This window comes from Aspergillus saccharolyticus (assembly GCF_003184585.1).
Source record: "Aspergillus saccharolyticus JOP 1030-1 unplaced genomic scaffold BP01scaffold_25, whole genome shotgun sequence".
Lineage (NCBI taxonomy): Eukaryota > Fungi > Ascomycota > Eurotiomycetes > Eurotiales > Aspergillaceae > Aspergillus > Aspergillus saccharolyticus.
In genome coordinates, this window is record NW_020290635.1 from 186,652 (window position 1) to 208,355 (window position 21,704).

General features: G+C 55.2%; 9 protein-coding genes across 9 annotated transcripts; 5 read left to right on the forward strand and 4 right to left on the reverse strand.

Moving 5' to 3' along the window:
• Nucleotides 1-7: 7 nt before the first annotated feature.
• Nucleotides 8-1,357, reverse strand: BP01DRAFT_358377 (putative extracellular lipase). Its single transcript, XM_025575415.1, has one exon. It carries the CDS (start codon nt 1,090-1,092, stop codon nt 73-75), a length of 1,020 nt encoding a protein of 339 aa, XP_025429630.1. The 5' UTR covers nt 1,093-1,357; the 3' UTR covers nt 8-72.
• Nucleotides 1,358-2,601: 1,244 nt separating this feature from the next.
• BP01DRAFT_300657 (putative MFS transporter) lies at nt 2,602-4,602 on the forward strand (the record flags this gene model as incomplete). The annotated part of the gene is made up of 9 exons (XM_025571997.1): nt 2,602-2,862; nt 2,910-3,000; nt 3,048-3,123; nt 3,170-3,261; nt 3,310-3,617; nt 3,671-3,790; nt 3,850-4,089; nt 4,151-4,492; nt 4,576-4,602. 9 exons carry the CDS (start codon nt 2,602-2,604, stop codon nt 4,600-4,602), a joined length of 1,557 nt encoding a protein of 518 aa, XP_025429631.1.
• Nucleotides 4,603-4,743: 141 nt separating this feature from the next.
• On the reverse strand, nt 4,744-5,475 carry BP01DRAFT_300480 (hemerythrin domain-containing protein; the record flags this gene model as incomplete). Its single annotated transcript, XM_025571992.1, has 2 exons — nt 4,744-5,169; nt 5,335-5,475. The coding sequence occupies 2 exons, from the start codon at nt 5,473-5,475 to the stop codon at nt 4,744-4,746; spliced, it is 567 nt and encodes a 188-aa protein (XP_025429632.1).
• Nucleotides 5,476-6,334: 859 nt separating this feature from the next.
• Nucleotides 6,335-8,675, reverse strand: erg9 (bifunctional farnesyl-diphosphate farnesyltransferase/squalene synthase). The gene is made up of 4 exons (XM_025575416.1): nt 8,260-8,675; nt 7,112-8,171; nt 6,879-7,061; nt 6,335-6,830 (listed from the first exon to the last, which is right to left on the reverse strand). The coding sequence occupies exons 1-4, from the start codon at nt 8,325-8,327 to the stop codon at nt 6,717-6,719; spliced, it is 1,425 nt and encodes a 474-aa protein (XP_025429633.1). The 5' UTR covers nt 8,328-8,675; the 3' UTR covers nt 6,335-6,716.
• A 389-nt stretch (nt 8,676-9,064) lies between these two features.
• Nucleotides 9,065-11,178, forward strand: BP01DRAFT_358382 (DnaJ domain protein). The gene is made up of 5 exons (XM_025575417.1): nt 9,065-9,414; nt 9,470-9,513; nt 9,576-9,669; nt 9,723-10,762; nt 10,820-11,178. The coding sequence occupies exons 1-5, from the start codon at nt 9,309-9,311 to the stop codon at nt 10,979-10,981; spliced, it is 1,446 nt and encodes a 481-aa protein (XP_025429634.1). The 5' UTR covers nt 9,065-9,308; the 3' UTR covers nt 10,982-11,178.
• Nucleotides 11,179-11,539: 361 nt separating this feature from the next.
• On the forward strand, nt 11,540-13,717 carry BP01DRAFT_358384 (putative phytase). The gene is made up of 3 exons (XM_025575418.1): nt 11,540-12,441; nt 12,525-12,648; nt 12,765-13,717. The coding sequence occupies exons 1-3, from the start codon at nt 11,823-11,825 to the stop codon at nt 13,624-13,626; spliced, it is 1,605 nt and encodes a 534-aa protein (XP_025429635.1). The 5' UTR covers nt 11,540-11,822; the 3' UTR covers nt 13,627-13,717.
• BP01DRAFT_358385 (uncharacterized protein) lies at nt 13,704-16,039 on the reverse strand. Its single transcript, XM_025575419.1, has one exon. The coding sequence runs from the start codon at nt 15,791-15,793 to the stop codon at nt 13,964-13,966; it is 1,830 nt and encodes a 609-aa protein (XP_025429636.1). The 5' UTR covers nt 15,794-16,039; the 3' UTR covers nt 13,704-13,963.
• Nucleotides 15,943-16,458, forward strand: BP01DRAFT_96384 (uncharacterized protein). The gene has a single exon (XM_025580268.1). It carries the CDS (start codon nt 16,092-16,094, stop codon nt 16,401-16,403), a length of 312 nt encoding a protein of 103 aa, XP_025429637.1. The 5' UTR covers nt 15,943-16,091; the 3' UTR covers nt 16,404-16,458.
• A 744-nt stretch (nt 16,459-17,202) lies between these two features.
• Nucleotides 17,203-21,666, forward strand: BP01DRAFT_96378 (multidrug resistance protein). The gene is made up of 4 exons (XM_025580267.1): nt 17,203-18,867; nt 18,919-19,744; nt 19,792-21,114; nt 21,253-21,666. The coding sequence occupies exons 1-4, from the start codon at nt 17,556-17,558 to the stop codon at nt 21,611-21,613; spliced, it is 3,822 nt and encodes a 1,273-aa protein (XP_025429638.1). The 5' UTR covers nt 17,203-17,555; the 3' UTR covers nt 21,614-21,666.
• Nucleotides 21,667-21,704: the final 38 nt, after the last annotated feature.

The window sequence follows — 21,704 nt, forward strand, 5'->3', positions numbered from 1 at the left end:
ACTCACATTGCATCGCCAGCTACTGTACAATGGACTGCTTTTCACTCAGCACTATATACTCTGCCACACCCTTTAGTCCGAGACACCGCTCTTCGTCCACCAAAACTCACATTCCCTCCTACTCCACTCGTCATCCACCATCTGAGCCGTGGTCCCCACACTTCGGCCACCAGCCCGCTCATTATTCCCCTCTCCAAGCACCATGATCCTTCTTCCACTCGCTTGCGACCCATCATATGGCTCCCACCGCGGCCTATGGGCGAACCTTCCCTTCACAGCGTTCGGATCCCCCCTCACGATGAACGAAGTGATATATGCATGAAACGTGCCCGCCACTTCCGCCTGCGCCTTCGAAATCGCCCTGACCTCCGGATTGAATGTCTCGTACGCCATCTGGTCCCCGTGATTGGCTCCACCCTGTACCGTCTTATTCAGAGCCCACCGATACAAAAACACCGGCTCCTGCTGCCCGGCCGACGCGAACCGCGCAGTCTGGCGCACCGGACACGCATAGGCATAATGGCCGTACGCAGCCTCGACGCGCTTATACTGTGGCCCCACGCTGATGTTGCGCGTCTCGAGGTACGGGGAGGACTCGTGCACTGCAGGATCCGGGTAGAGCTCGTCGATTGTGCGGATATCCTGGTCGGTGTAGGCGGGTAGGAGCGTGCGGAAGAACTGCATGAATTCGTCCGAGGTGGCTAGCGTGGTGGGCACGTAATAGGTTCCTTCGTTGGTGTTGAAGCCCGTCAGGATGGGGACGCGGTTCCAGTGGCCTGAGTGCCAGGCGTCGATGGGCGGCTGCTTGATGAGGGCGTTGTCGATAACTGGTTGGAAGGCCCACCGGACTGATGGGTTATAGCGGTCGAAGACGGTGAATGAGGCGTTGGTAATGACTGCGGACGGGGCTGCGCGCAGGCACGTTAGGATCTCGTGGTCGGAGGAGAGGTGAGAGCATCCGGCCGCGGCCACGAATTCGCGGAACTGGGTCTCGTGGAGGGCGGCATTGTAAGGGTGCACGGCGCGGGAGGTCGCGGCGCCGGATTCGATGACTGCGCGGTGGAAGTAGGTGTGGTCGAGGTTGGTGTTCATGATATGATGGGCGATCTAGATTGTCAGTTGTCATGTGCTCTCGATTGAAGTCGACGAGTCTTACTGAGTGTGCACCCGCTGAGAGGCCGATGAGTGTGATTTGAGACGGATCGCCTCCGAAGCTCGCAATATTGTCTTGCACCCACTGGAAGAGGAGGATTTGATCGTGGAGCCCGAGGTTCAGGATCCCTTCTTTGGCTGTTGTCGTCGAGGGGAGGAAACCGAGCGCGCCAATTCTGATTTGGAGGTATATCAGTGCACTGAGCGCCTTATTGAGGTGCAAGTGGATGGTGCATGTGCAGGACTTACCTATAGTTGAAGCTTACTGCGACAAAGGGCTCGTCGGCCCAGCCCACCATGGACGCTGTATTGTGCATTGAGGCTGGTCGGGGGCTCGTCAGTACTATCCCTGTCTCTGTGGGAGTGATCCTTACCTGTTCCCCTGTTGTATGCGCCACCGTGGACATAAATGGCGACGGGAAGCGTGCCCTGCACACCTTGAGGGCGGAAGATATTGACCGTGAGACAGTCCTCGCTGTTGCCGCTATCCCCAGGAATCTGCAACAGTTGCTTTCCAGGGCATCTACCCGACAATCAGCCGTGTTCAGCCGTAGTACGGGACTAGTCTCCAGAACATACCGTGGACCATAACGACTAGCATCGACCAGTTCATCTGAGGCTTTGACTGGGATGGCTCGACGAAAACGTCGATCGCCCACCGGTGGTAAGGCATAGGGGATTCCGCGGAACGCGTCGACCGGATGGTTCAATGTCTTTGTCAACGTGGTGCCGACAACCGTGCCTTGAGATATAGTCACGCGGGGTCGATCGAGCAGTACCGCATTGTGCAAGAGGGAAGGCAGTGACGACGCAAGGCGAGTTTGGATCTGATGCAGGCTGGCTGGCTGTTGAACAAAAAGCAGCAGGATGACTGGTAGAGCAGCCAAAATGAATGGTCTGGCACTCAGCATGATTGGGTATGAATGTGGACTTCTCAACCGCACTCGGTTTCCGACAGAGGGGCCTGTGTAGCACTAAGTACCTATTTATTGGGGGAATCTCCTCATCGGCACTACTTTTGCGTGCCGACTGCGCTATCAATGGCTTTCCCCGCCTTGTCTCCAATCTAATCTTCTTCCCCACTCACTTATCTCGGACGGTCTCCGAGATATACTTACTTCGTCACGAGTGAGTCTTTTCAGATATTCTGTACATTGAGAGTCTATCGTGGAGATCCCTGCATTGGGCAGGTTTGTCCGGTTGCATGCTTATCAGTTGGAGGTGCAGAGATATCTATCGTACAAGTGCCCGGGTTCGCAATAAGTAGTCTCACTGGGTTCCCAGGCAAGCGTGCAGTCGTCATGATGCAAATGCCCAGTGGCTTATCTTGGGGTCATAGAGGGGGTGGCTATCATAGCCGGATGTTGTGTGCCTATTTAAGCCACCCTATTTGCCTTGAGTGATTTTTTCCCCAAGCCGTTGGGACCATCGTCGTCAATGGCAAGCAGTATGTCCGAGCCAAGTGCCAATCGTCAGGAAAAGGAGAAGCTTTCTCCTACAGCTGTATCGAAAGTAGACGATGTCGAAATTGGCCAAGTCTCCTCCCTCGATGAAGCTGAGCTCTTTCTTCACGAGCACGGCGTGTCTAACGAACAAATGCAAGAAATGCTCGACGACCCTGTGCGGAGGAAGAAGCTTAGAAGACGCATTGATTTGATCTTGCTTCCGCTCATGTGCGGGACATATTGTCTCCAGTATATCGACAAGCAGGTGTGTTTCCTCCACAGATGCTCCCTGGAGACGTGCTAAGTCAGTAGGCGTTATCCTACAGTGCCGTGTTCGATCTGTTCACCGACGCACATATTGATAGCAATCAGTACAGCTGGCTAGCCAGCATCTTTTACTTTGGTATGGCTCTCACCCTGGGACATATTGCGGGGATGCTGATGGTTCAGGGTATCTCTTCTGGGAATATCCGGCAAGTTACATCGCACAACGACTGCCCATTGGAACTGTGGTCGCGAGTTTTGTGTGAGTACGTTGACGTTGCAGAACGAGACATGCTGACCAGGCGTAGGATCGCCTGGGGTGCGATCCTCATGATCACCGCCAGCTGCCATGATTTCACCGGCATGGCTGTATGTCGGTTCTTACTCGGGTGCTTTGAGGGTAGGTCTCCCATCTGTGATGCATACAGGCTGGGGTCTGACTTTGCAGCGCCGATCACTCCGTGCTTCATGATGATCGTGGGGACGTGGTATGTTCGTCAAGAACAGCCCTTGCGCGCCGGGATTTTCTACTGCTGTAACGGGGTGGGGTCGATGGTTGGCGGGCTTCTCACTTATGGCATCGGCCAAGTGGACGGCTTTCCCGTCTGGCGGGCGGTATTCCTGATCTGCGGAGGAGCCACCGTTCTCTGGGGTATCCTGATGCTCCTATTCCTCCCGAACAGTATCCTGTCGTCAAAACGCTTCTCCGTGGAAGAGAAGGTCCTGCTCATCGGCCGGGGCAAGCAGAACCAGACCGTGGGTTTCCGTTTCCATTCCGGGATAGCATGTCATGAACTCACCGGCTCTAGGGTATCCTCAACCGCTCGATCAAATGGTACCAGATTCGCGAAGCCCTCGTCGACCCGCAAGTCTGGCTTTTGTTCCTATTCACACTTCTCAACGAGACCGTCAACGGAGGGGTAGCCAATGTACATTTGCCCCCAGTGGTCCCGTCTAAGACGTTTCTACTAACCAACTCGTGCGACAGTTCGGCAAGCTCATCATCCGGGGCCTCGTGTCTAGCTCCCTGTTAACCACGGTCCTGAGCATCCCCCAAGGCGCCTTTCAGGTCTTCTTCATCCTGTCGGGCACCTATCTGTCCACGCGCTTCAAGAACCTGCGCACCGTCATCATGGCCGTGTATCTCCTCCCGACCGTGGTTGGGGTCTGTCTTCTCTGGCAGCTGCCGCGGACGAACCGTTTCGGGGTCTTGTTCGGATACTATATCGTAAGTTCGCCCCCGATTCTCTTGCGGCAGGCTACCACTAAAAAGCTGTATGGATTTGCAGGTGGGATCATTCGTCACCTCCCTCGTCCTCTCTCTCCAAATGCCCTCCAGCAACATGGGCGGCTACACCAAGCGCGTGACCGCCACTGCGTTTGTGTTTCTGGCCTACTGTATCGGAAACATCATTGGCCCGCATGCGTTTCTGGCCCGCGAGGCCCCGGTGTATGCGACCGGGTGCAAGTTAATTCTGGCGTGTGCGTTGTGTCAGATGATGATCGCAGGGCTGTTGAGGGTTCTGTTGGTGCGGCGGAATCGGCAGCGGGAGTCGGCGGGTGAGGGTGAAGGGGTTGTTGAGCTTCAAGGCCCGGGGGCGGAGATGATGGCCGATCTGACGGATTTCGAGGTATGCTTTTCGCCCACATACTTACTGAGTAGGAGTAGTACTCCCGTATACGCAAGACCAGACACGCTAACCAGACTCCATAGAACCCTCGCTTCCACTACGTCCTGTAACTGAAGTACATAAAACACATCTACTACTAGCCTATATATATACAATCAACCCTTCTGCCACCAAATCCTCCTGCAGAAAACACTACTAGTACCTAAACCACCTCACACCCCCCCCTCGGTTGAAAGGAAGCAGACAAAGAATTACATGGGCAATCCCGCCATCTCCCTCTCACTCCAATAAACCCTCATATTCTCCGCCCGCAACGCATGCACCTCCTCATCCAAATGCTCAAACAACACCCCCCCAAACCCCTCCAACAACCGACCCACCTCCCTCCGATCCAAATCCGTCTCCCCGGACCGACACGCCTCCAGGTACCGCTCCAGCGCCGCCATCCCGCGGTGGATCTCCTTGTGCTGACTGAGCAGACTCAACTCCCGCCGAAACTCGGGCATCCGGCGCGCCAGCACGGGGAAGATGTGTCGCTCCTCGATGGTGTGGTGCATGGTCAGGTGGTGGCAGAACTCCAGGGCTTGCGTGATGAGAGCGCGCGGGGCGAGTTTGGGTTTGGGCGGCGTGGCGCAGGCGGAGAGGAGGGTGTTGTAGGTTAGGCGGAAGTGGGTGTGCTGGGTTTTTTTTGGTTGGTTATTATGGGGGGAAAGAAGAAAAATAGTATGGTAGTAGTTATGTGTTTGGTTTGGAGAAAGGGCCAAGAGGGGCGGGGGTAGATCAAGGTAGTTGAGGAAATGGGTACAGTTGGAGAGACTATGTACTAATGTATATATACATACAAACTGATCCATATGCTCCGCCATGCGGTTATAGACACGGAACTCCTTGGCGGAGAGCGGCGGGAGGTCCGAGCCTGCACCCGCACCCGCAGGCTTAGGCTGCTCGTCCTTGTTGGCGGCGGGGGGCGGCGGCGGCGGCATCCTCGGACTCGTCGTAATGCCTCGTCGATTAGTGGCTGGGAGAGGGAAGAGGGTCCCGGGGGTCTGGACAGTGAGAACTGGAAATTGTCCACAAGGGAGAATAAATGAGCGGATGGGACGAGTCACGGTAGATATCCCGGCCAACGCTCGCATGGAGAAGACACCGCGAGACACACAGAATTGTTAAGCAATTGTCATCAAGGATTTCCGATTAGTATGGATTAACTTAGTATAAATGGGGGGGCAGCGGCGGGTTGATATAAGAATGCCCCCCGACGAAGAGACTTTCGGCAGTTGAAGAGGGGGCAAGGGGCCGTGTTTGTGGGGTTTGTTGTGTTTGCTTGGTGGTACATGCACGTAGAGAATGTATATCCTGATTCCATCCCAAAAGCGATGAATCATGGAACGACGATGGCATGGACAGTGCAATACATTCGGAGTAAGAGGAGGAGGAGAAAGATTACCGGGGGGACAAAGTCCTACGAGATGAAGGAACATTATCAACGATCGCGACTGCGACGACTAGGTACCTTAGGTACTAAGCGCTGAGGTCCACGGTGACTAGCAGGGGACGAGTAGCAGGCTGTGCTTGACCGGTAGGTAGCCTTGCCGCCGTAGTTATGTCACCTATTAAGGTCGTTGGTCTTTGCAGAACTATCCACAATTGAGGTTATCAGCACACTGGCTAGAATGTCATTCTGAAAGTGCCATGTCGAAGTGGAAGAGGTTGAGTTGCGGTGTTGCAGGCTGTTGTTGAATCCACTTGGTTCTATACCTGGTGGAGATTGAGCCAACGTTCCGAAGTCTACAGGAATTCCCCTTAGATGGTGAAGATGGATAGATAAATGGCAAGACACGTACGTTAACTATTATAGACACAGATGCAACAAGGAAAGACGTATCATTCAACGATTAACTGGGAATTACATATGTTCCAGGACTTTCAATGGATGTTTGCCATGGCAACAGTTAAGTTGCAAGACACACATCTAGTACGTCGCTGGTCAAGAATATTCTCATCTCAATATCAGCACTTCTTCGGCACAACCACAGTCATAGACAGGCTGGATTGCAATTTGACATCCGTGCTAGTGAACCTAAAGAAAAGAATCAGGGTCAAGTCGATGTATTAAAATATGGCGGTCAGGCGGCGAAATAAGGTATAGAACATGAGCCAGCCGCGGTCACTATGTAAGCAGTATCAAGACATGTCGTAACTCCGTAGAAGATGCTGGAACAAGCTACAGCTCCTTGTTCTCCAGCTCGCGCAGACTCTCAGGCGGCCGGAAGTTGCCCTTCCTCAGCTCTTGCCAAGCGAGGTCGAAGCGGGCACCCAACAACCAGGCAGTGCCAATCTACCCAAGTCAGTATATTGATTGCAGAAGCGGGCGAGAGATACACACCATTACAAACGAGACGATGATCACAATCACCAGCATGAGGCCCATCATAAAGCACACATCCTGGCGGGTATCAGCCTCCTCCTCTCGCTTCTTCTTCTCAGCCTCGGTCAGCTCGCCAGTAACGCGGCGCTGGGCGACCTCCGCAGACTGAGTGGGGAAGATCGTCTCGATCCACTTCTCGATCTGCAAGACATTAGTCGGGTACAGAATTATGATAGATGCTGGACACATACCCGTCCGCAGACCAAACTGATCTTCAGGAAGTTGGGATCCTTGGGAGTGTTCTTCTTATGGATCCGGCGGGCGTAGGTACGGAAGGTATCGCTAAGCACCCGAAGGTTCTGGGTGGACTCGAACATCAGCCTGCACGCGTCGCCCTTGGTGATCTTGATGTTTCTTTCGAAGATCGCCGGGTTACGGAAGCACAGCTCCAGGGTGGCAATGGCCATGGACTGCGGGATGGCACAGAAGTTGAAGATGCTCTGCTCCCGGAGACCAGCCAGATAAAATAAGCAGTCTTCCACATGTTCCAATGCGTTCAAGACCATCTCAGAGCCGCAGTTGAGCGCTGCCTCACGATGCTCGGGCTTAAACAGATCATCAAAGTCACTGACGTGCTTGGACCAAATTTCTTTGGGCCAGAAGCGACGTCGATCATCGTTGTCCTCTCGAACGTCCCGGATGATGTTGGTCTTCTGGAGGAAGAGGCCCATCGACTTATGCAGACGCGTGCGCTCCAGCAGGGCCGGGTTGGCAAACTCCGCCTCGACGAAGAGACGCGTCAAGCCTTCTCCGACCAGTCCCGCCACGTACCAGCAGTACTCATCATACTCGGCCGTGGTCGTGACGCTGGTGTCCTCGAGTTCGGCCTTCCGGCAGTAGTCGGCCATACCGTTGCCCATCTTGTCGGTGATGTCTTTGACAATCGCCTGGTAGGCCGGTTTCATCTTTTTATATTCCGTGATGACATTGTGAAACTGAACCAGCAGCTCACGGTCCTTCTCTTCCGGCCGGTTGCCGTTGAATGTCCAGCCATCCTGCTCGAGGAAGTCCTTGAAGCCGCGCAGGAGAGGCTCCTTGGTCTCCAAGGGAATCGAGGTGTCATCCTCAATGGTATCCAAGCCGCGCAGGGCCAGGTAGAAAACGCAGACAGGCAGCAGTAACTCGGGATGTAACTCCTTGATGACGGCGCTGAAGCTGCGACTGGTCAAGTCGAGGAACTTGAAGCAGGCCTTCTGGGTTTCGGTCTCGTCCTTCTCATTGCGTTCGTGAACGGGTGAGTGCCAGACTTTCCTATTACCACGGGCACGGACCCCTTCGTAAGCGTTGGCACAAATACACGACCCATCATCACCGCGCCAGGACGTGAGCCAGTACTAACCATTGCACTATCGACCTCAGTTCTGAGGGGTGAAAGGTGTAGTAGAAGATGTTTGAAGCGAGGCCCATTGTGAAAACTCAAAACTGACGGGGATATTACGACCGGCGGGAAGCCTGGTGGACAAAGGTGACCAGGTAATTATTGGGAATAATGGATCAATGGCCGTGGCAGGGGTCAGGCAGCAGCGAACCCAATGACCGAATCAACGGAAAATTCAGGGAATTGGAATGCAAGTGGTGGTACAATAATGTACAGGCTGCTTTGAGCGAATGACCTCAGTAGCAGCAATGAAGATGTGGAGAAGAGGAGACAGGCGTGAAGATGAGGGATGGGAGAGGGAAAAGGAGAGGATGGAGGGGAGGTGGGAAAGTGGCGGGAATTAGGTGATGAAGATAAAAGGGGGTGGGAGGGGGAGGGGAGGGAGAGAGGAAAAGGGAGAGGGAAGAGATGTTGAGTAGTGAAAAGAAGACGAGAAAGAGAAGAAGAAGAAGAAGAAGAAGAGGAAGAAAAAGCGAGCGGTGGGAGAAAAAGGTGGAGTTTTTTGGGGATGGAGAGAAGCGAACTGAAGGAAGAACCCAACGAGGCAATTCATTTTTCCCGCGCCGAGGACAGCAAAGCGGCTACAAACACCGCCTCTGACTGGCTCCGACTCGATCCCGGCGGCTGTGACCCGGTAATTACACCATGAATTCCGGATAACTAGGCCAATTGCGGGTCATCATTACCGTATGTGACAGTACCGTACTGCTGCGGCAACGGAGACCCAAAAAAACATGGCTCTCTCCCCCGCCATGACGAAAGGGTCGTCCGTCGCAAGACATCCATCGCAGATTCTCGGGAGAAAATATCCAAAGACTGGAAGTCGATAACCGGTTGATCTGTCCTACCTTCAAGGATTTCTTCTTGTGTGGTAGTTGTCAACGTACTATTCTGCAGTCGACTCATTATCTCACGGCTGCATTCACTTCCTCCGCTGCAGTCAAAACTGATAGGCACATCATCATCATCATCCCTCGCGTGGTCGGGTAAAAGCTTTGCTTCATCCCACCATGGTTGTTGACACGACATACTACGACGCCCTCGGCGTGCCTCCTACGGCGACTGAGCTGGAGATCAAGAAAGCCTACCGGAAGTTGGCCATCGTGACCCATCCTGGTTCGTCCGCGTGGCCCTGTGTTGTTGGCCCTTGAGCGAACTGACCCCTTGCCAGATAAGAACCCCGGCGATGAGACTGCACATGCGCGCTTCCAGGCGGTGAGTAGGACCCTGAGGACTGATCATTCAGTTTGATACTAATCTCACGCGGGGTCGATCAGATCGGAGAAGCCTACCAAGTTCTCAGCGATGAAGAATTACGCAAACGCTACGATAAGTTTGGCAAGGAGGATGCCGTCCCCGGCGGCGGTTTCGGTAAGATCCCCGTGCGAGATATGGGGACCCCCCCCACTGACTATCATCCTCAGAGGATCCGGCGGAATTCTTCAGCATGATCTTCGGTGGCAGTGCGTTCGTCGATCTCATCGGTGAGATCTCGCTCATGAAAGACTTGACCGCGACGATGGATATCACCATGCAACAGATGGAGGAGGAAGAACTGGCGGCCTCTGCTGAGGAGAAGCTCAACATCCACGACGAGGAACAAGCCGCTCGCGCCTCTGCCGAGGGGACGACGCCAACCGCCTCGGAGACCCCGGCGGCAGCCCCCGAGAAGCCCGCCGCTGAGAAGCCCGCCGCGGCCACCGCGTCCAGCTCCGGTGCCAGCACCCCCCGTCGCTACATGGGCCAGCAGGCCATCATGGACAAGTCTGAGGAGGAAGCGCGCATGGAGGCAGCCGGTCTGTCTCAGGAAGAGAAGGAGCTGCGCAAGAAGGAGAAGAAGAAGGGCCTGTCGAAGGAGCAACAGGAGCGACTGGCCGCCTACGAGCTGGAACGGAAGAAGGCCCGCGAGGAGCGCGTCAACACCCTGGCCACGAAGTTGGTTGACAAGATCAGCGTGTGGACCGAAACTGACAAGGGAGCGGATGTCACCCGCGCCTTCGAAGAGAAGATTCGCCTGGAGGTGGAAAATTTGAAGATGGAGTCGTTCGGTTTGGAGATTCTGCACGCGATCGGCGCCACCTACGTGCAAAAGGCAACCTCTTTCCTCAAGTCGCAGAAGTTCCTGGGTATTTCCGGCTTTTTCTCGCGCCTGAAGGACAAGGGCACCCTCGCTAAGGAGACCTGGACGACCATTTCCACCGCCATTGACGCGCAGATGACGATGGAGGAGATGGCCAAGTTGGAGGAGCGCGGTGGCGAGGAGTGGACCGACGAGAAGAAGGCCGAGTACGAGAAAAAGGTGACGGGTAAGATCCTGGCGGCCGCCTGGCGTGGCAGCAAGTTCGAGATCCAGAGTGTGTTGCGGGACGTCTGCGATCAGGTCCTCGGCGATAAGCGCGTCAAACTCGACAAGCGGGTCGAGCGCGCCCACGCTCTGGTGATCGCGGGCAACATCTACTCCAAGGTGGGTGATTGACTATTTAACTCCAGCCCAGTGGACGGAAGCTAATAGCATCTCTAGGCTGAGCGTGACCCCGAGGAGGAGGGTGATTTTATGGCATTCGAGCAGTTGATGGCCGAGTCGATGACGAAGAAGGGCAAGGATGAGAAGAAGAAGAAGGGAAAACACGGCCACCATTTCCACCACCATGAGGAGGCGGAGGCGGAGGCGACGGCTGCTTAGTTCTACATGATTGTGTATTTGATTTTGTCCCAGTACAATGCGGTCTGGCTCGGACTGGATAGATGCTTGCTTGGATAAGGGCTGTTTCTCTGTAGCGACTGGTGTATTTGATTCTCCCATGCGCCTGACGATGTGACCCACCATTCATGATTAGATGGATTTAAATAGATTGATTTGGATGCGATTGTGAGATGGCTAGAGTTGAGGGAGTGTTGGTTGCCCCTGCATCATGTGCTGTGCCATAAGTAGCCATAAGTAGCCATAAGTGGCCATAGTAGCCATAAGTAACTACCGAAGGGGAGGCTCCTAAACAAGAGATCACTGTGTACTGTACCTGTACATCAACTGGGCCTTTCACCCTTGCCTTCCGACATCGGCTGTTCGCCTGGGATGATGAATAAAAAAATCCATCCATGAACCTCCAGCAACTAGTGTCAAGTCTAAATCTTTTTTATCTCCTATCAAGGTCCCTCTCTCCTTCTCCGCACGCGACCAGCTACCGTATTTGGTTACTTCCTCCCCACTGTCTGTTGTCTCACTGGAATGTGATTCCCTCGCACATTTTTCGTCTGTTTTTTGATACGGCGGACTTCCGCGACGGAAGTCCGAGATTGACCCATTGATCGTCAGTTTTGTTGCGTCGACCAGCCCACAGTTCAGTTATGGCCTGCGATAGACACTATATAGTAACCCTAACCTCCCCCGCTCTACTGCAATGACTCTTCCACCACCACGACGACGATTGTGTTTCCGTACTTCCCGATTCTCTAGAAGTTTGTTGCTGGTGCTCTGCCTCTCCCTTCTTGCTCTGAACCTCCTCCTCCTCCTCCTCCCCTCCTCCATGCTGCTCTCCTCCCACCAGGTCCTCCTGGCCACCCTGGGAGCCACTGGCGCCGCCGCCCTCCCCGGCACCTCCTCTTCCTCCTCCTCCACCCCAGCGGCCCCCGCAGCCACCGGGGCCGCTCTACCCGCCGGCTTCGACATCACCGCGTACTGGGGCAACCTGAGCCCCTACCATGACGCCCCGGGCTTCAATGTCTCCACCGGGAACCCCCAGGGCTGCGAGCTGTCGCAGGTGCACATCCTGCACCGCCACGCGCAGCGATACCCGACCCCGTACGAACTCGACGGCGAAAGCATGGAGGCGTTCGCGCAGAAGCTCCAGAACTACCGTCTGCAGCACCCCAACGAGACGCTGGGCACGGGGCCTCTGGAGTTTCTGAATGAGTGGAAGTACCTGATGGGCGAGGACCTTCTGCTCCCGTCCGGTGCGGCGACTGAGGCGACCTCTGGCGCCAACTTCTGGAACAAATACGGCCGGCCGTTGTTTCGCGCCCCGGCCGGCCTCGCCGACTGGGATGCCTCGCTGAATGTCTTCCCCAATGGCACGCAGCGGCCGAAGCCGATTTTCCGGACGACGGGACAGGCGCGCATTTTGGAGAGTGCGCGGTGGTGGTTGAGTAGGTCGACCTTGTGTTCATAAACATCAACCCATCAAACAGTTTCATGCAGATAACTGACCGGAGACACAACTGGGTGATAGGTGGATTCTTCAGCAGCACCAACGCCAACAACTCCGCCAGTCAGTACGACCTGGTCATTATGCCCGAGGGCAGTGGCTACAACAACACCTTGGCGGCGTCCTGTCCGCAGGCGAAATATGAAGGGTAAGCCGCCCTTGTACTGTAGTACCAGGATCCTCCCCCCCCCCAGGCCTGGCCTTCAACCAACCCAACCCAACCCAATTGAAACACTACAACGCTAATTCAATCAACAACAACAGAGACACATCCGCCACCAACTTTCTCGAAACCACCACCCCCAGCATCCGCACGCGCCTCACGCCCTACCTGCCCCCCGCCCTCGCCGCCAACCTCACCACCCTCGACATCCTGTCGATGCTCAACCTCTGCCCCTACGAGACCGCCGTCCTCGGCAGCTCCGCCTGGTGCCCTGTCTTCACCGCGGCCGACTGGGCGAACTACGCCTACAACCTCGACCTGCAATTCTACGGCGACTACGGCTTCGGCTCCGCCTCGGGCCGCGCCCAGGGGCTGGGGTGGGTGCTCGAACTCGCCGCGCGCCTGAACAACAGCCTCATCACGACGCAGTCCGCCAACATCAACCTGACCTACGACTCCAACCCGGCGACCTTCCCGCTGCACCAGAAGCTGTATCTGGATATGTCGCACGATGATGTGATTGTCTCGGTGTTGACCGCGCTCGGGGTGGAGTATTTTAATTTCGGGCCCGCGGGGTTGCCGGGGGATGTGGCGGTGCCGCCGTCGAACCGGACATTCAGGTTGCAGGAGATGACCCCGTTCGGGGCGCATCTGGTGGGGGAGGTGTGGAGGTGTCCCGTCGGCACGGAGAGGAAATTGGGCGGGGAGACCTTGTATGTCAATCCCGAGGTGGAGGAGGGGGATGGGGAGGAGTGGATCCGCTTTGTGTTGAATGGGAAGCCCCTGCCACTCAAGGGGGTGAGTGGTTGCCAGGAGGATGTCAGGTCGGCGGCGGAGGGGTTCTGTGCGGTCCCTAAGTTGCTCCAAGGGGTGAAGGAAATGGTGCGGTTGGCGGAGTGGGATCGCGCATGTTTGGGGAACTATACCGGTGGGCATCAGGTGGCTGATGGGCGGCCGGAGTAATCTTGGCTTGTTGGTTTGTGGGTTTGTGGGTGTGAAGCATACGAGATGAGTGGAGATGCATACAGTATGAGTAGAGATGCATACAGTAGAATCCTGCAAGTTCTATCGAATAAGTCTAAACGCTGGCGGGGGGGTATCTACTAAACAGTAACAGTAACCAGTACCAGAAGCTGCGGATCAGCCCGGCAAATCAATCTATCGCTATCGCTGGTAACAAACGCACATCAAGACTAAATGCCAGCTTTAGTCGCGGACCCACAAAACCCCTCTCACGAATATATGCTGCAAAATCAAGGCCCATTGTCGAAGATTAGGTATTAAGTAGAAAAGATGACGCTCAAGGCAGGCCATCGTCAATGGCCTCATCGGACAGCTGCTCGTCGTCGGACAGCTCCTGCTCCGAAAGCGACCCGTCGGACAGCGTCTCGGACGCCCCGGAGCTCGGGAGGGCAGGCACCACATACTCCGGGTCGTTGAGGTCATGCATCTCCTCCGGGGCGAGCACTCGGCCCCCCAGTTGCACGTCGCTCACATGGACTCGGTACTCCAGCGCCCGCTGGCCCTCCTTGATGAGCTCCTCCGTCCACCCCAGGCATCGCTTGAGGCTCTGGTTCATCCGCTGACTGTCTGCGAGCAGCTCCTGATGTTTGGCCAGGTCGAGGAGGAACCGTTTCTCATCCCGCGGTCGATGGCTCGCATCCGGTTCGGCCTGCGAATCGGCCGGGCTCAGCACTCCCGAATCCGCCATCGAGTCCTCCTCCTCGTCGCTCAAGTCGGACAACTCCTCCGGCGACGACCGCGGGGAGGAGCGCTCGCTGTGGGCTTCATCAACCTCACTGTGAATGGACAGCGTGGCAGACGCAGATCGAGTCGACTGTGCCATGGACAGCCGCCCCGATCGACTCAGCCGTCGGTATCGTCGGAGTTCCGCGTTCTGCTTCCGCATCTCGCGCTCCAGGGTTCGGTTGATGGCCAGCAGCGACGAGTTGCTGATCTCCAGATCCATGATTTTCCGCTCGGTCCGCGCATTCAAGGCCACCCCGTTGGAAGCGGGTCCGCCACTCTCCGACTTCGACGGGCTCTGCATGCCGGAACCATGCGTATCGACGGAGGCGATCGACCCGTTGCTGAAGACGCGCGGACGGAGCCCCGGTAACGGGTCGGTCGCGATGCTGCTGGTATCGAGCTTGGGCTCGGAGGGAGATATGATTAAAGGGCTAGGCCTCAGGCCTTCTTTGTGGTGGGGATGAGGCGGGGTCCCATTGGTGGCCGAGTCCACGCTGGACGACTTGAGATGACGCACCGCGGGGATAGGTCGGGCAGAGACAGTGCTCAACGGAGGGCTTTGCGGAGTGAGACTCGGTTCTGAGGGCTCTTCCAATTGAGAGCTAACCTGAGACGTCAGCCCATCCGACAAGCGGGGGTTCGAGTTTACCCGGGCAGGGCGTAGTCGCGGCGACGGAGAGGCCGGCTTCGAGGAGACCACCGAGCGTGACAGCGATCGACGTTTGTACGGGGTTGGTCCGGTACCAACATCACTCGCCGGGGCCGGTCGCTCCTCCTGTCCATTGGCGTAGACGAATGTGGTCGCGGAAGCTGATTTGCTCGTCAATTTAGGCCGCACATCTGACTCGGATGACGAAATAGTGGATCGGGCATCACTGGCGTGAAAGAACATGGGAGATGCAGAAGCATTTTCGGAGGATATAGTAGGTCGCGGCAGGTAGTTCGATTCGATTGCCACTGGCTTGGATCGGGCGACTTTGGGGGGTTCCAGCATGGCCCCCCGGACGGGGCTCCGCTCCGTGCGGAACCGCCCCTGAGAACCCCCCTGAGCCACGCTGGGCTGTGCCCAGCTCACATGGAGCGAATTGGTACCATTCGAGGAGAAAGTACTCGGCGAAGAGGTCGTCCCATCTCGTCTGCTGGCGCGGGAGCCGGATCGAGGGGTCACGTTGGCACTGAGGAGGGAGGGCTCCGGCTCCCGCCGACCAAGGGCCGAGGAGGGATGCTCGGAGGGGGTCGAGCGATTAGGGGTGCGATAACCCGCGGGCGTAGCGAGTCGAGGGGTTAAAGGAGATTTAGATTGGGTGCGATGAAAAGCTGCACTGAGGGCGGGGGTTAGAGGTTTGGCGAGATGGCCGTGGGATTGTTTATCGGAGGTCATAGTGGTGGCGATCGAGGGGCGGAATGGACAGGAGGGCGACTTATGGCATTGCGATGCTCCAGGAGATCTGCAAGCATGATGGCACCAGCCGGCCACGGATTGCAGAAATGAAGGCCGTCAGAACGAGGCAGATGGAAAATTGAGAGGAGAGATAAGCGAAGTACGAAGAAAAGAGAATTCGTGTGGGTTTTTTTTGGGGGGAAGGGGAGGGGGGGAGAAGGGGAGAAAGAAAGTGTGGGTGGAGTTTAGTGGTTGATTTAGTTGTTGTTGGCAGCAGTCGACAATTAATGAAGATACGATGTTTTGGCCGAACAAAAACATTGCTTTCCCAATCCGGCTAGCTTCATCCCGCCGCCCGCCTTTTGGTTTCACCGCCGCATTTGACAGACAAACTTCCAGTGCACTACCGCGAGTATCACTACTCCGTATGGAGTATCTCCCTCTCCATCAAGGCCTTCGGAGAGAAGAGTCATTGCGGATGAAACTGCTGATACAAGCATCTCTCACCAGATCACAGCCCGAAATCTCCCAGCCTCCGTCTGCCCCTCGCGCACTACATGGGCTGATGCAACTGCCCCCCGATCGAGCCCGAAGCTTCAACCCAGCTTAGTCAACGGGGTGGCTACGGCGATCACCCCATGTTCCGTGTGTTCCAACATTTCCTCTGCGCCCGGGTTCCCCTCATTCCCTCCGTGCGGCTCGCGAGTTGATCAGATCAGATCAGGGCATAGTTGACCCCAATTTACCTCTGATCTCATGGGAAATGCCCGATCGGCCCATATTTAGGGCACGTAATGCCCCTCCACTATGGCAGCCACGCAAGGGATGGCCTGCATCTCCGTCGCCTGCGTCATCTGACAGTCCACAGTCCTTGATTCTGGTGATGAATCTGGGGTGGGAATGTAGTCTGCCAAGTGGGAGGATTGAGATCTCCGAAGGGATCACATAGTCGGCTTGAATGCCAGCCATTGCTGGGACAGACCCATACCCATGTGGCTGTTGATTGATACTGTACTCTGCGCCGTAGCCTTGCTCTGACTGCTGTGAAGTCATCATTCACAAAAAGAGCCATCGATCTCTGGCTTCCCCTGGTCTAGCCCCAGCTCCCTGGCTTCAGGAATGCGATGCTGAAATAAGCAGTCTCATAAGTATCTGCACAGCACAAACCTTTATTTCTCTCAGCCTGAGATGCTCTAAGGCCCATGTTTGGTAGGTACACCGAAAGTTGTATTGTTTTACTATGCTCGAGCACGACCAACCAACCACTTGAAAGATGATACTGCTGTGTTCTTCGCGATTGACCGTTCCAAAAGAGTCAAAGATTGATCGCACTGATTGGATGCTTGGGACGTGCTCAACCCTTGGCATGTCGCAGTAGTCCGATTCATCTTGATCAAATCGCTCGTCAATATGCATAGCCACATGAGAGACTGACACCAAAGATACCGACGGGTAGATGGTGCCGGAAGATAGATTCTAGACTGCGGCTTATCTCGCAGAAGCCCTACAGCTGGGGGTGCTATAGTGCCTCGGCATCGGCATCGGAATCGGTCTGGAGCCAGACGCTTGATGATAGCGGACACGAGAGAAATCAGTGACAGCAAAGCAGTGTGACTGGCGTAAAGATGCTTTAGCATCCTAAGGCGTGCTTATGGTCGGCTCCCTGTGCTTCGATATAAAGAAGCGGAGATCATGGGCTCGGTTGGCACTTTTTCTGCATCCTCTGCAGCGACAATCGAGATAAAGGACCCGGACATTCACAATGCCGATCCGCAACATACACCCAGATGATAATTTCGGTGCGTATGTTCAAGATGACCTCGTGCAGAGCATTCTTCAGCGCCAATTAGAAGGATTGCCGTCAAAACCAAAAGGCACCGTGCTCAACTACGTGGGACGACTCGATTTGCTTCTCCTTGTGATAAGTATAGTTTCGGCCACACTTGCTGGTGCACTGAACCCCCTACTCACGATCATCTACGGTCTCGTGGTGCGGTCTTTCCAGAGGCATGCCAATGGCGAGGATGATGGCTCAAAGCTCTCTTCCAATGTCTCAAAACTCGCGTTGTTCAACGTCTATGTCGGAATTGCTGAGTTTGTGCTCATCTACGTCGCCACAGTGGGCTTCTATTATACAGGGGAGCGCATCACCAGAAACCTACGTCGTGCATACCTGAGGGCAATTATACGGCAAAACATTGCCTTCTTCGACACGTTGAGTCCCGGAGAAGTGACAGCACGTATTACCTCGGACATGAACATTATCCAGGAAGGAATTACAAGCAAGATATCAACTTTTCTGACAGCTCTGGCTACTTTCATCTCGGCCGAGGTGATTGCGTTCCTGCAGTCCTGGAAGCTAGCCTTGATGCTATTCACTACCACTATACTGATTGGAGGGGCTGAATTTCTAGGGGCTATGTATGCTATGAAATTCAGCCGACGGAGCTCAGCCGCTCTGAATGAAGGGTCCTCTGTGGTTGAGGAAACCCTAAGCTCTATGCGGCATGTTTTTGCGTATGGAATACAGGATGCCATGCGTGAGCGATACATGAGATATATCGATATCGGGGAGAGATGGGGACTTAAAGCGCGGCTGTCGATAACATTCATGATCGGCGTCATGAATTCAGTGCCGTATCTAAGCTACGCTCTGGCGTTTTGGCAAGGATCTCGCTACGTTGTCATGGGGGATATGAGCGCCTCAGCGGTGGTCATTACGACCATGGCGATCATTATTGGTTCTTTCGCGGTTGGTCGGGTTGCCCCTAGTGCCGAGTCATTTGTCAAGAGCATTGTTCATTCCGGTGCCATTCTGAAAGCTATTGCTCGCCAGTCTCCTCTTGACCCACTGGCGACGGATGGACAAAGCCTACCAAGCGTACATGGCGACCTTGAATTGCACGATGTGAGCTTGGCATACCCATCGCGGCAAACTGTGCAGGTCCTCGATCAGATATCGATGCGCTTCCCAGCAAATAAAACGACCGCCCTGGTGGGGGCATCTGGCTGCGGAAAGAGCAGTATTGTCGGACTCTTGGAGCGTTTCTATGAGCCGACCGGGGGTTACATCAGTGAGTGGCAATTGCAGATACTTTTGATTTATTGGCTAACCCATTGTATAGCCTTGGATGGTGTCGACCTCACGCTTCTCAACCTGCATTGGTTACGGCAGCAAATGTCCTATGTCGTGCAAGAGCCGGTTTTGTTCAACCGAAGCATTTTCGACAATATCATGTTGGGATTAAAAGACCTTGATACACATAGGACCATGCTCGAGGCCAGAGAGCTGGTGCATGCAGCTGCACGCGTCGCACACGCTCATGACTTTATCATGGCTCTACCGCAAGGCTATCATACAGAAGTGGGCACGAAGGGTTTGCATTTGTCGGGCGGCCAAAGACAGCGTATATGTATTGCAAGGGCGGTTATCAGCAATCCCAAGATCCTGCTACTGGATGAAGCTACGTCTGCCCTGGACTCAAAGTCCGAAAAGGCCGTCCAGCTGGCCTTGAACTCAGCGGCCAGAGATCGTACAACTATTGTCATCGCTCACAGGTTATCGACTATCCGCAATGCCGACAATATTATCGTCATGGATAAGGGCGTTGTCCTTGAGCAAGGGGAACACGAAGAGTTAATGAGCCTGAAAGGGGTCTATGCACGTCTCGTGGAAACACAGCAGATTGACAGTGAGACTGAAGATGAAACGATTGATTTCCGCTCGGACACAGAAACAACTTTGAGCGATGGCAAGACTGGGCCTATCCAAGTCTCACCTACCAGCGACTTTGTTTACGACAGCATAGCCAATGGCCACGAGCGCCTTCAAGACTCTAGCCCATCATTTAGGACGTATTTTCGGGTTGTAAGCAAGCTCAATAGAAAAGAAGCACCATTGATATTCGCCGGACTACTACTCTGCGTTCTCACAGGGTTTGTCATTCCAGCGTAAGTAGCGACCGCATGCTGCTTTGCTAGCGACTAACATATAGAAGGCAAGCCATTTCTTTCGCCGAATCAATCAGCGCTATAACCCTTGCACCCGAAGAATATCACAAGCTTTTCCATGAGATTAAGAGGTGGTCCATAGTGTTTGCAATCATTGCTATATTTGCCTTCGTCACTTGGATAAGTCAAGGGATCTGCTTCTCCCGGTCTACTGAACGACTCACGCACAACACCAGACACGAAGCCTTTCGGTCCATCCTTAGCCAGGACATTGCTTTCTTCGATGAGAAGAGAAACTCACCTGGCGCCCTGACCTCCTTCGTTTCAACCACGGCTACGGACATTACCGGTCTCAGTGGACCTATCATCGGCTCCAGCCTCACCTTCCTCTCCACCCTGACCATATGCATTACGGTTTCTCTTGTCGTCGGCTGGAAGCTGGCGTTGGTCTGCACATCCACGATCCCATTTGTGGCAGGATGTGGCTACGTTCGCCTCCGAGTTCTCGCACTATTCGATCACAGGGTCCGGAAAACACACGAGGAGGCCGCTATGTTTGCGATGGAGATCATAACAGCAATTCGATCGGTGGCCTCACTTACCCTCGAGCAACACTTCCTGGACGAATACACTGCCATTCTCTCCCGCGAGGCTGCTCAATCCAGGAAGTCGATCCTCAAAGCCTCAGCCCTGTACGCTGCATCGCACTCTTTCACCTTCTTCTGTGGTGCTCTGGCCTTCTGGTACGGTGGCACACTCCTTGCAAAGAATGAATACACCATCCTGCAGTTCTACATTTGCTTCGGCACTTTGATCTCCGGCGCTCAAATTGCAGGTGCAGTCGTCTCCTACGCACCAGACATGAGTAAAGCGCTGCATGCGGGCCAGGAAATGTACGGACTGTTCAACCGTACCCAGACGATCGACGCCAGGGATGCAACCTGCCAACAGCATCCCACTCTGCTCACAGACCCCCATGCCATTGAGTTCCAGAACGTCAGCTTCAACTACCCCTCCCGACCTTCGCACCCGGTACTCCAGAACTTCTCCCTCACCATCCAGCCCGGCCAATTCATCGCCCTGGTCGGGCCCAGTGGCTCCGGCAAAACCACCGTCCTCCAGCTCCTCGAGCGCTTCTACCGCCCCACCGCCGGGCGGATCCTGCTCAGCGGCGTCGATATCTCGGAGTTGGATGTTCACGAGTACCGGAAGACGTTTGCCCTGGTCAGCCAAGAACCGATCCTCTACGACGGCACCATCCGCGAGAATCTCCTTCTCTGCGGTGTCGACACACCCACCTCCATCGACGACCAGGAGATTGTGAACGTGTGCAAGGAGGCGAATATCGACGATTTTATTCTCTCTCTTCCGTAAGCAGACCCTCTTATCCTCTCCTCACCCCCCCTCCCCCCCGGCCTTGCCCACAGATCACACCCTGCAGATCACACCCTGCAGATCACACCCCTAAATGTACCACGTACTCCCAGCTGATGTATAATCACACGAAGCGACGGCCTCAACACCCGCATCGGCACAGCAGGAACCATGCTCAGCGGCGGCCAGAAGCAGCGTCTTGCGCTCGCGCGGGCATTGCTCAGGAACAGCCCCGTACTGCTGCTGGACGAGGCGACATCGGCGCTGGACAGCGCGGCAGAGCGTCTCGTGCAGGAGGCGCTGGATCGCGCGGCCGACACCCGAACGACGGTGGCGGTCACGCATCGGTTGCGGACGGTGCAGCGGGCGGACTTGATCGTGGTGATGGAGCATGGGGCAGTGGTGGAGAGGGGAAGCCATGCGGAGTTGATGGCGAGGCGGGGATTGTATTGGGAGATGGTGGGGATGCAGCGGTTTGAGGTGGGGGTAGTTTAGATTGTCTGGTATTTACTCCTCTGGTTGGGGCGGCTGTTGTTGTTGGTTCAATTGAGGATGCTACTGCTCGGATTTTCTTTGTGTCAGGGAA